The sequence below is a fragment of the Cnephaeus nilssonii genome, assembly GCF_951640355.1.
Source record: "Cnephaeus nilssonii genome assembly, chromosome: 8".
In the NCBI taxonomy this organism is placed as follows: domain Eukaryota; kingdom Metazoa; phylum Chordata; class Mammalia; order Chiroptera; family Vespertilionidae; genus Cnephaeus; species Cnephaeus nilssonii.
This window is the reverse complement of record NC_137079.1, coordinates 83,350,772-83,364,574: the sequence shown is the minus strand read 5'-3', so window position 1 is coordinate 83,364,574 and position 13,803 is coordinate 83,350,772. Positions and strand designations below refer to the sequence as shown.

Sequence of the window (13,803 nt, the reverse complement as noted above, 5' to 3'; positions counted from 1 at the left end):
CTTCTTATCTGATGTAATATGGGGTCTATAGTGACAGAAATGGGGGAATGAATTAAGAAGTGCTTGAGAAAAATTATAGTAAGAGGAAAGGGGGGCCCAGCCTATATAAGCTTTATGGATGTTAGTCCAAAGAACAAGTCTTGAAATATGCAGTCTGCTGCCATGATGCTGCTGGTGCTTTTATGAGAAAAATGAAATTTCCTGCACATTAGCTTACCAGGCTGGCCTCTCTGCCTTACAGAGGCTGGGCTACAAATCAATGTGTGTGAGAGAAAGTATATGACCAATGAACAGACAGAATACTTGATATCTCATAAATTCCAGAGTGTATGGTCTCTATGCCAGTGTGTGGAAGCCTGGCGTGGTGGGTCAGCGAGACTAAAGACATCCTGCTGTGAGTGCTGGCTCTCCTAAGGCTCCCCAGGGGGTCCTAATTCAGCCAGATTTATGACTTCTGTGCTCCTTAACAGGCCTTGTTTTTCTGCTCAGTAATAGAAATATGCTTCAGGTACAGACTGGGGATGCAATGACTGAGAAAGAAATGCATCTCTGGAATCATGTGATAGCAGTTACCAGTTGACAGGCTTTTAAACAGGATCCATTAATGAGCAATAGGCATGTCAGTGCTTCTAAACTCAGTGTCACTATTGCTTGTCTCTGATATTAACTAATCAGCTGGTTGGAATATTCTTGAAAAATATTTAACTTTCCTTCTCATTAGAAAAAATATGCACTATGTCGACTATCTCTGCGGGAATTTGTGTATATATGTATACCCTGAGTGGCCAGATTATTATGATCTCTGAACACATAATAATCTGGCCACTCAGTGTATATCCTATATAATAAAAGGTTAATATGCAAATTGTCCCCTCGACCAGGAGTTTGACCAACAAGCAGGCGGGCCAACCGCCCATGTCCCCTCCCCCTGGCCAGGCTGGCCGAACCCCACCCATGCATGAATTCATGCACTGGGCCTCTAATACACACACACACACACACACACACACACACACACACACACACTGAGTGGCCAGATTATAATGCGTTCAGAGATCATAATAATCTGGCCACTCAGTGTATATGTATGTATGTATTTATTTTGCATGGGGCAATTTTGAGAAATAAAAGTTTAGTTTGAGCTGAGGAAAGCCATAGGGAATAGGCTAGAGAGGATAATTTGAAGCCATCTAATCGTAACATGAATGTCAGACCAAAGAGGTTAGACAGCTGTGAGTTATAAGTCTCTTAAAGGGGTAATATTTACTTTGGGCCATGACTAAGAATTCAACAAGAAGGCTGTGTCCCAACCTCTGTTGCTCAAAAAGAAAAAATGGTCCCTTATCTTTGCATCTAGTTACATTTCATAGTGGACAATTTCTCTCTTTTTTTCATTCCCTTATTAGTAGCAGTTTTCAGGAAAAGTGGCCCAACACAGTTCTTGGTTAGCAGTTCTAAAGAAGCAATACAGATTTTTTAAATTTTATTTCTGCAACAACTTCTTCTCCCCCAACTTTCTAACAGGAAGGTGTTAGCATTCTTCACTTTCACAAAAGTGTTCTAAATGGTTTATTAGCTGAATTTCACAACTGTTATTAAGAAAGCAAATTTGCCATTTTGAAACTTTAAATAAATTATTTTCTTTTACATTCTTTTTCTTTCTCCCTTTCACCCTTGCAACTTTCTTATTTTAATTTTAATTTTTTATTATATTTATTGGGGTGACATTGGTTAAAAAGGTTATATAGGTTTCAAGTGTAGATTTCTATGATACATCATCTATGTATTGCACTGTGTGCCCACCATCTAAAGTCAAATTTGAGGGGATATTTTTAAAACCCAAATTAAACAAGCATTTAGATCATATTTTAAAATGTGCTAATACTAGCATTCTTTTTATATATCCCAAGGGACATCTTCAGACACACGCATAAATAATTCAATAGTTAAGTCTGTATGAAGAGTTTGCTGTATGCTTAGTACAGAAGTTGAGTTATTAAGACCAGATCCATGGTAGGCAGACTAATATATTGTGGTGATGCTTTTTCCTATGAATTTTCCCCCTATATCTTTACAGGCCAGAAGACAGGCTTATAAGGATTCTCTAAAGGAAGAAGAAAATAAAAAACTACAGAAGATGAAGGAAGAACAACACCAAAAGGTATTCCCAAGACCCTGTTGGTCATTGCTAATTATTATTTACTTCTGACAATAGATCATTTCAAAGGGTTTCTGAACAGAAATATTTATATACATGAAAATCCTAAAAAATAACACAAGCATTAATACTGAAAGGTGAGATGGGGGATGTTTTAAGAGTCTGGTGGTATGGTGATGTGGTTAATTCTAGTAAAATCTATCAGGATACTTTATCTCACCGGGCTACAGTGTGTCTGCTATAATTGGTATCAGCAGTTCATGGAAATGATAGAACACTTTTGAAATTCTCATCTACAGAAAATAACCAATGGCACTAACATTTAAAAAATAAATGATTTTAGAAAGAGAGGAAAGGTGGGGGAGAGAAAAACAACAACAACATCAAAGTGAGAGAAACATTGATCCGAATGTGCCCCAACTAGGGATCAAACTCACAACCTGGATATGTGGCCTGACTGGGAATTGAACCTGGAACCTTTTGCTGTATGGGACGACACTCCAACCAACTGAACCACACTGGCCAGGGCAACACTGACAGTTTTTAAACCAAAGATATACATATGGTATTACAAATAGTGTCCAGAGAATATTATAATGCACAACAGAGTGGGTATACACATTCATGAAAATGGCTTGAATATTCACTTAAAATGCACATATCATAAAACATAAAGATACTCTACACATGTATACAAATATGTGAGGCAGTCCAAAATTTTTGAGCAATAGGAATAAGTACAATGAATGCAGAGCCTACTAAGAAGAGTGTTGAAAAGGGCAATCCTCATTAGAATATGAAATCTCCGGCATGGTCACTGAAACAGTCAGTGTTTAGACTTGATGGTCAAATCTGCCTTTGATACATAGGCTTTGATAGGGCCAGCAGCTCCTCAGCATGGGCTCAGAAGGACGAGGAATACCAGTGGTGAGCTCCAAGGTGCCACTGCATTCCAGATCCTTTAAAAAAGCAAAATAAATCATTCAGCTAGTTGGAGACCATTACCTTCCCCATAATTCTTATTTTCCAACTTTTATTCTTACCATATTGGTGATTGATATATCCTATCACTTCTTCCAGGATACCCCTCAAATCCATTTCTTCAATTATACAATTAACTTGAATTCCCATTTTGATTTCCTTGATTTGGTTTAATTTGTTTTCATCCTTATGTCTTTACCACACAAAGTAATTTATTATAGTAAGTGTGTGTGAAAATCACATTATGAAATAGACTATATGTACGAATTATTGTTGCTATAATTTGACTCCTTCCAACAGTGATCAATCCCTTACTCATTCGGTTTCACCCAGTATACAGTTTAAATGACTGTGTCACTGACCTCTTTTGTGCATGGTAGGCAGTAATTAAATCGCTGAAAGAATAATGTAAATTGTAAATTTAGCTTCTATATAAGCTAAGAAGAAACCATAAAACTTTTTTATTCCCTGATGTTTTTTTAAAAAACACAAATATATTTTGACAAAGGCCATATTGAAATGCACAATAAAATAAGCAACATTATAGTAATACTAGAGGCCCGGTGCACAGATTCTTGACTGGCCTGCAGGGATTGGGCTGAAACCAGCTCTCTGACATCCCTTGAGGGGTCCTGGATTGCGATGCACCCCGGAATTGGGCTCCCTCCAATCTGGTTACGGATGCATCACCCAAGAATTGCAGCTGCCAAGTCACTGCAGCTCAGCAGCTCCTGCGTTGAGCGTTTGTTCCCTGTTGGTCAGTGCACGTAATAGCTACCAGTTGGCCGATCTCTTAGGCTTATCCTATCTAATAAAAGAGTAATATGCAAATTGACCATCACTCCAACACACAAGATGGCTGCCCCCATGTGATCAAAGATGGCTGCCCCCATGTGGACACAAGATGGCCAGCACAAAATAGCCAGCAGGGAAGGTCAGTTGGGAGGGACCAGGCCTGCAAGGGAGGGCAGTTGGGGGCAATCAAGCCTGCAGAGAAGGGCAGTTAGGGGTGACCACGATGGCAGAGGAAGGAAGTTTGGGGCGACCGAGCCTGCAGGGAAGGGCAGTTGGGGGGGACCCAGGCCTACAGGGGAGGACAGTTGGGGGAGGACCAGGCCTGCATGGGAGGGCAGTTAGGGGTGACCAGACCTACAGGGGAGGGCAGTTAGGGGTGACCAGGCCTGCAGGGGAGGGCAGTTAGGGGCAATCAGGCTGTCAGGGGAGTGGTTAGGGGCAATCAGGCAGGCAGGCAGGCGAGCAGTTGGGAGCCAGCAGTCCTGGATTGTGAGAGGGATGTCTGACTGCCCAGGATCGGGCCTAAACGGGCAGTTGGACATCCCTCAAGGGGTCTCAGATTGGAGAGGGTGCAGGCTGAGCTGAGGGACACACACCCTCCATGCATGAATTTCGTGCACCAGGCCTCTAGTATATATATAGATAGATAGATAGATAGATAGATAGATAGATAGATAGATAGATAGATAGATATAGATATAGATATATATAGATATAGATAGATAGATAGATTGATTCTAGTAGTTAGCAAGTGAAAGCTAACTAATATTTTCAATGTCTGTCAGATGATACAAAAGTGTTTATCTGTTTCTGTGATCTTTTAGCTTAGTAACAAGTTCTGAAGTTGGAACAGAGAAGAGTGTTATGAAGTCAGTGTACATATGATTTATTTTAAAGTAACTTCTAGTGAATTTTAAATAGTGTTTTATACGGTTTGGTGTATATTTTTGGAATGTGAAAACCATTAAAAATAGAACATTTTATAAAGAGAGTGCTCAACAGATTAGAAAATTAGATCTGGGATTTAATTTTCAGGTTGAGCAATTATTTTAAACAGTAAAAATTAAGCTTTTTATTTCTTAATCTTGTTTTTTCTTCTGGAGTTAGACAAATATTGATACATACGTATTTTCTAGTTATTGACTGAACATATATTTTTCTTTGACATAAACTGTTTCTTTACTTACTGTAGCTTTCAGTAAAATGAATAACACTAGCACATAGATAATTCCATCATTAGGGATTTAAATAACAGTAGAATACATAAGGGTATTCATCATATTTTTGTTCAATCTGTTGTTAAAAAATGTTCATTGAAGGTATTCCCTGATTGGTACAATCTGTCATTCTTTATCACATCAATGATTTAGCTTAAGAAATTATGAAAAATCATGTCTATGGTAAGAAGATACAGAAAACAACACATTTATATCATTGCATCTATTCATTTGTCTGTTCATCCCATTCATTTAATAAATATTTATTGAATACCTGCTCTGGAGTAACTTGTAAGTAGATCATCTAGGGTAAGTTGAGGTCACAGCATATTTATTTGATTCTCTAAGTCCCTTACTTTCACATTTTCCCATTACTCTAATCTCTGGGGACAGTAGGTTCTTTCTTAAGTTTATATGTGATTAAGTTGCCTCTTCTAGAAATTTATTTATAATTCCCCTTTTCCCTCTATACCTTCAACATATTTTTCTCCATTGACTAATACTTGTATTTTGCTAACTAATATGCTCACTCTTGCTATTTTAAAATGAAGAAACCAACAAACCCCTTCCTTGATTCTGCTATCCTCACATATATCACCTATTCTATTTCCACCAAAGTAATAAAAGTAAAGACAAAGGCAATCTTACTGTAATCATATCTTTATTACCTACTTCATCCTTAATTCTTTATGTTCTGGTTTATATTCACGAAAAACCTGGTTTGTATTCTTACTAAAACAACTCTCTAAAGATAAAATCCCTTCTGAACTTTCAATTCAGTGGACTTTTCAGACTCCCTATAACTCTGTAACAGTATCTAACACCACTTTAAAGCCTTCCTTTTCTGGCTTTTTATAGTGCATTATTTTGATTGAATCACCTCAGCATAATCTATTTCTGTATTCATTCACTCATCCATTCATTCATTCATTCATTCATTCTATCAACAAACATATATTAAACTCCCATTATATGTGCTGAGCCTTGTGTAGAATGCTGGAGCTTCAATTAAGAACAGATAGTCTCCATATACAAAAATTAACTCAAAATGGATTAAAGACCTAATTATAAGACCTGAAACAATCCTATATAATAAAACCCTAATATGCAAATTAACCAAACAGCAGAACGATGGGCAGAAAGACCGGTTGCTATGACGCGCACTGACCACCAAGAGGGAGGTGATCGGGGAGTGGGGCTGGCCAGGGGGCGGTGCCAGGCCGCCAGCCAAGGCAGGTGCCAGCGGGGGGCCCCCAATTGCCCTGCCTGCCCGTCGCCCCACAGATTGGCCCTGATTGCCATCCAGGCCTGGGGACCCTACCCGATATATTGGGAACAGTCTTTTAGATTTAAAAATTAAAACCTGGCAAGGCTATTCTAATACTGAAAAAACAGGATGATGCAGCGATGACATGCATGGACTCTGGCTTGCACATTTTGTGGTCAGCCCTGATTCTGACACTTATAACTGTGTGACAAAGCCAGTTACTTAGCTTCTCTCCGCTTCAGTTTTTCCTCCCATAAGATGGGAAAAATGGTACTACTGCCTCAGAAGGATCATGTTATGTTCTACTTCTTATAATCAGGGCAAAAAAATGTAGCTGCCCTTACAACAGCAAGATGCCTTTCACCTGTGTGAAAAGTATGGTCACTGGTACATGCAGCATCCTGGATTGTGAGAGGGATGTCTGACTGCTGGTTAGGCACACACCGGGCTGAGGAACTCCTCCCACTCATACACGAATTTCATGCTCCAGGCCTCTAGTAAATTATATAAAAGAAAACATAGGTACTAAACTTATAAACCTTGGTTGTAGAGAAGATTTTATGAATTTGACCCTAAAGGCAAGGGAAATAAAGGCAAAAATAAATGAATGGGATTACATCAAACTAAAAAGCTTCTACACAGCAAAAGAAACTACCAACAAAACAAAAAGGCAACCAACCAAATTGGAGAAAATATTTGCAAACAACAGCTCTGAAAAGGGGTTAATATCCAAAATACAGGGTGGGGCAAATGTAAATTTATAGTTGTTTGTATGCAAAATAATACAATAATAAATAATAATACAAGAATAAATTCTGTGTTTTGCATAATCAGAATTGTAAACCTACACATAAAACTCAATACCAAACAAACAGATGGGTAGAGAACCTGAACATACACTTCTCCCAAGAAGACATACAAATGGAAAATATGCTCAACTTCACTATTAGGGAATTGCTAATCAAAACTACAATGAAATACAACCTCACACCTGTTAGAATGGCTGTTATTAATAAGCAAGTGATAAGTGTTGGAAAGCTCTAATAAACTAGCTAACACTACAACTAAAAAGAATTAGAAAGAGAACAGTAAGAAAGCCCAGAGTAAGTAGAAGGAAAGAAATAATAAAGATCGGAGTAGAAATACTTTACATGGAAACAAAAATAATGCAAGCCCAGCCGGTGTTGCTCAGTGGTTGAGCATCGACCTATGAAACAGGAGGTCATGGTTTGATTCCCAGTCAGGACACATGCCTGGATTAGGCTCGATCCCCAGTGGGGGACATGGAGGAGGCAGTCAATAATGATTCTCTCTCATCATTGATATTTCTACCTCTCTCCCTCTCCCTTCCTCTCTGAAATCAATAAAAATATATTTTAAAAAAATACAAAAGATCAATAAATCCAAGAGCTGGTTCTTTGAAAAGATAAACAAAATTGATGAACCTTTAGCCAGAATCATCCAGAAACACAGAGAGGACCCAAATAAATAAAATTAGAAATGAAATAGGTGAAGTTACAACTGACACTACAGAAATACAAAGGCTTATAAGAAAATACTTTGAATGACTATATGCCAACAAGCTGGACAACCTGGATGAAATTGACAAATTCCTAGAAAAATACAATCTTCCAAAACTGAATCAGGAAGAACCAGAAAGCCTGAATAGGCCAATAACAATTGATGAAATTGAAGCAGTAATTAAAAAAACAAACCTCCTGGCAAACAAAAGTCCTGCTCCAGATGGCTTCACAAGGGAGTTTTATTAAACATTCAAATAACTAACACCTATCCTTCTCAAACTATTCCAAAAAATCCACGAGAAACGAATACTTCCAAGCTCTTTTCACAAGGCCAGTATTATCCTAATCCCAAAACCAGATTATTGCAGGCCAATATTCCTGATTAACCTAGATGCTAAAATTCTCAACAAAATATCAAATTGGATCCAGCAATATATTAAAAAGACCATGCTCCATGACCAAGTGGGATTTATTCCAGGAATGAAAAGCTGGTACAATATTCCCAAATAAATAAATGTGATACATCACATAAATAAATTGAAAGACAAAAATCACATGGTCGTATTAATAGATACAGAAAAAAGCATTTGACAAAATCCAGCACACATTTTTTTTATAATACATTTGTGGTTTTTAAAAAATATATTTTTATTGATTTCATAGAGGAAGGAAGAGGGAGAGAGAGATAGAAACATCCATGATGAGAGGGAATCATTGATCAGCTGCTTCCTGCAAGTCCCTCACTGGGGATCGAGCCCACAACCCAGGCAGGTGCCCTTGACTAGAATCGAACCTGGGACCTTTCAGTTCGCAAGCTGATGCTCTATCCACTGAGCCAAACTGGCTAGGGCCCAACACACATTTTAAAATAAAATTCTCAGCAAAGTGGGAAGAGAGGGGTCATACCTCAACATAATAAAGGTCTATATGACAAACCTACAGCCAACATCATACTCAATGGGCAAAAACTAAGACCATTTCCCCTAAGAACAGGAACAAGATACTGATGTCCGCTTTCACCAGTCTTTTTCAAGATAGTACTGGAAATCCATAGTGATCAGACAAAAAGAAAAAATAAAAGGCATCCAAATTAAAAAGGAGAATTAAAACTGTCATTATTCATAGATGACATGATATTATACATATGAAACCCTAAAGACTCCACCAAAAAACTACTAGATTTAATAAATGAATTCAGCAATGGAGCAGGATACAAAATTAACACCATTTTTGTACACCAATAACAATCTTTCAGGAAGAGAAACTTAAAAAATCCCATTTACCAATGCAACAAAAGTTAATATACTTAGGAATAAACTTAAACAAGGAGCTAAAAGCCCTTTATTAGGAAAACTACAGAAGGTTGAAAAAGAGATAGAAGATATAAACAAGTGGAGGAATATACCATGTTCATTGATTGTTAGAATTAACATCATTAAAATGCCCATACTGTCCAAAGTAATCTATAGATTCAATGCAATCATATTAAAATATCAATGGCATATTTCAGATATCTAGAACAAATACTCCAAAAACTTATATGGAACCAAAAAAGATGCTGAATAGCTGCAGCAATCTTGAGAAAAAAGAACGAAGTTGGAGGATCACAATACCAGATATCAAGCTATACTACAAAGCCACTGTACTCAAAATAGCCTGGTACTGGCACAAGAACAGGCATATTGATCAATGGAACAGAACAGAGACCCCAGAAATTGACCCAAGCCATTATGCTCAGTTAATATTTGACAATTGAGGCCAGAGCATACAATGTAGTAAAGACAGTCTCTTCAATAAATGGTGTTGGGAAAATTGGCCAGATACATGCAAAAAATGAAACTAGACCACCAACTTACGCCATACACAAAAATATACTCAAAATAAATAAAAGACTTAACTGTGAGTCACATAATCATAAAAATCCTAGACAAAAACATGGAAATCAAAATATCAGACATCTCATGTAGCAGAATTTTCTAAGACACATCGCCTAGGGCAAGAGAAACAAAGGAAAAACAAACAAAGGGGACTGCATCAAATTAAAAAGCTTTTGCACAGCAAAACAACAACAAAAACAACAACACACAAACAACAAAAACAACAAAACCAGCATCAAAATGAAAAGGTAACCCACTGTATGGGAGATCATATTTGGCAGTGATACATCTGATAAGGGGTTAATTTTCAAAATATATAAAGTACTTACACAACTCAACAAAAGGAAGACAAACAACCCAATTAATAAATGGGCAAAGAAACTGAATAGACACTTCTCCAAAGAGGACAAGAGGACATACAGATGGCCAAGAGATATGAAAAAATGTTCAGCATCTCTAATTATCAGAGTGATCCAAATTAAAACAACAATGAGATACCACCTCATACCTACCAGAATAGCTACCATCAATAAATCAATAAACAGCAAGTGCTGGTGAGGATGTGGTAAAAAAAAAAAAAAAAAAAAGGAACCTTAGTACACTCTTGGTAAGAATGCAGACTGGTACAAGCATTATGGAAAAGTGTGGATTTTCTAAAAAAAATAAAAATAAAAAGGAATTGCCATTTGACACAATGATCCCACTTCTGGGAATATATACTAAGAATCCTGAAACACTAATCAGAAGGGATATATGCATCCCTATGTTCATAGCAGCACAATTTACAATAGCTAAGATTTGGAAACAGCCTAAGTGCCCATCAGCAGATGAGTGGATTAGAAAACTATGGTACATCTACACAATGAAATACTATGCTGCTGTAAAAAAAAAAAAAAAAAAAAAAAGATCTCTTACCCTTTGAGACAGCATGGAGGGACCTGGAGCATATTATGCTAAGTGAAATAAGCCAGTTACAGAAAGACAAGTATCACATGATCTCACTTATATGTGGAATCTAATGAACAAAATAAACTGATGCACAAAATAGATTCAGAGACATTGAAGCATGGAACAGACGGATGTGTTTCAGAGGGAAAGAGTTGCGGGGGGGGGGCAGGAAGAGATGAACTAAAGAACCTACATGCATAACCCATGAACAGACAATAGTGCAGTGAAGGCCTAGGGAGGGTGCAGGAGTGGGGTGGAGGGGGTCAATGCAGGGGGCGGGAGGGGTGGGAAGAAGGACATCTGTAATACTTTCAATAAGAAAGACAAGTGTTGGAGAGGTTTTGGAGAAAAGGGAACCCTCATTCACTGCTGGTTGGAATGTAAACTGGTACAGAATAGAGTTACTGGTATAAGAAAGGAGTTGCTGCCCTGGCCAGTGTTTTTAGAGCATAAGCCCATGAACTGAGGGGTCTCAGATTCAATTCCAAGTCAAGGGCAGGTACCTGGGTTGCACATTCCATCCCAGGCCCCTGATGGGGCTTGTGTGGGAGGCAACCAATAAATGTATCTCTCTCACATCAGTGTTTCTCTCTCTTTCTCTCTTCCTTCCTCCCTTTCTTTCACTCTCTCTAAAAAAACAATGGAAAAAATATCCTAGGGTGAGGATTAACAACAACAACAAAAGAACAGAGTTACCATATGAACCAGTAACCCCTCTTCTGTGTATCTACCGAAAAATTTGTAAACATTTATTTGCAAAGATATATGCACCCCTATGTTCATTGCAGCATTATTTACCGTGGCCAAGACATGGAGACAACAAAAGTGTCCTTTACTAGACAATTGGATAAAGAAGATGTGGTTCATATATGTATAATGAAATACTACTCAGCCATAAGGAAAGATTAAATACTGCCATTTGTGACAACATAGGTGGATCTTGAGAATAACATGCTAAATGAAATAAGTCAGACAAAAAAGTTAGGAACCATATGATTTCACTCATATGTAGGATATAAAGCTAAAAGCAATAAATGAACAAACAAGAAAATCAAATGAACAAAAACTCATAGACACAGACAATACAGTGGTTACCAGAGGGAGAGGTGTTTGGGAGTTAGTGAAGGGTAAAGGGGGTCAAGTATCTATACTAATAACAGAGGAATATACAAATTGTCCAGGACGCTGTCACAGTAATAGTAACGACCAAACAGCAGGCTGCATGGGGTGACCAGGCCGGCAGGGGGGTTAGTGAGGGACAACCAAAAGACTGAACAGCAGGCTGTGTGGGGCAACCAGGCTAACAGGGGTGGGGGGGGGGGAGTTAGGGGCAACCAGGCCAGCAGAGGGGCAGTTGGGGGCGACCAGGCCGGCAGAGGGGTGCAGTAAGGGGTGACCAGGCCATCAGGCAGAGGTGGTTATGGGTGATCAGGCTGGCAGGGGGGCAGTTAGGGGCAATCAGGCAGGCAGGCAGGTGAGCAGTTAGGAGGCAGCAGTCCCAGATTGTGAGAGGGATATCTGACTGCTGGTTTAGGCCCGATCCCTGGGCCTAAACCGGCAGTTGGACATCCCCCAATGGGTCCCAGATTGGAGAGGGTGCAAGCTGGGCTGTGGGGACCCCAGAAAAGTGGAGGTTCCTGCCCTTCTGAAGTTTACTTTTTAGCGGAGGAGATAGACAATTAAAAGGAGATGAAATAAAGCATTGTACTTTTTATTTCATATCAATTAATCACTTTGTAATAATGCTGCAAAATAAATAAATTGTGTCTTGTGATAGCCTTAGAGTAGTGTATAAAATATTGTAGGTTGCCTAGCTTTCTCCTAAAATCCTAATTTTTTCTTCATGTATCCACCCTAGTTAGCATGACCTGTGTTTCAGAGAAGACAGACACCACCCAAGTCCCAGGGATCCAATCCAAAATGGTTTAATCTTTCATTGGAATTCCAGTTTCCTTGACTGTGATTGGTTCAGCCATGATAAGGGAAATAATTCCAACCAATAAAACTTATGGGAAGCCTGCCCTTTCAGTACAGATTTTCATGAATATGAAATACTAGAGATCCGGTGCACGAATTCGTGCACCAGTGGGATCCCTTGACTTGGCCTGTGAGATCAGGCCGAAACTGGATCTCCAACATCCCATGAGGGGTTCTGGATTGCAAGAGGGCGCAGGCCAGGCCAAGGGGCTCCCTGCCCCCGGTACATGATTGGGGCCAGGGAGAGACACAGGAGGTTGGCCAGCCAGGGAGAGACCATGGGAGGGCTCCAGGGCGTGTCCGGCCCATCTCACTCAGTCCCAATTGGCTGGACCCCAGCAGCAAGCTAACCTACCAGTTGGAGCATCTGCCCCCTGGTGGTCAGTGCATGTCAAAGCAACTGGTAGACTGGTTGACTGTCTGCCCCCTGGTGGTCAGTGCATGTCATAGCGAGCGGTTGAATGGCCTTAGCATATCATTAGCATATTACGCTTTGATTGGTTGAATGGCTGACTGGTCGACTGGACACTTAGCATATTAAGCTTTTATTATATAGGATACTACTTTCCCATGTAAAGATTTTCAGCTGGATTTGTTTTGGTCTTTCTATTTTATCTGATTCCAATATTTTCTCTGCTAGCTTTTTTAATTAGAATGTATGTGACAATTTCTTTTTCCATCACTTAATTTTAACCTCTCTGTGTCACTTGGCTTAAATTAAATTTCAAGTGACAAAAATGGCAGATTTTTTTTTACCTCATTTTAGTCTCTTGATAGGTAAATTTTATATAGTCTCATTTATTGTGATTACCACTATATTTGCACATATTCTTGCTACATAATTTACTTTTTAACTATGTATTTTGGTTTTTATTTTCTTGACTCTGAATTTTCTCTGTTCCATTTCTTTTTTTAAAATTTCTTTATTGATTAAGGTATTGCATATGTGTCCTAATCCCCTCATTGCCCCTCCCCATCCCCCACTCATGCCCTCACCCCACTGTTGTCTGTGTTAGGCTTATATGCATGCATTGGTTAGGCTTATATGCATGCATACAAG

The 13,803-nt window shown here is 38.8% G+C and overlaps 1 protein-coding gene across 1 annotated transcript in view; it reads left to right on the top strand.

The window, feature by feature from the left end:
• Positions 1-13,803, top strand: part of EPSTI1 (epithelial stromal interaction 1) — a 116,316-nt gene that overhangs the window by 80,727 nt on the left and 21,786 nt on the right. The window contains exon 8 of the mRNA XM_079779278.1: positions 2,078-2,161. Coding sequence (XP_079635404.1) covers positions 2,078-2,161 — 84 coding nt within the window. The remainder of the gene's footprint in view (positions 1-2,077; positions 2,162-13,803) is intronic.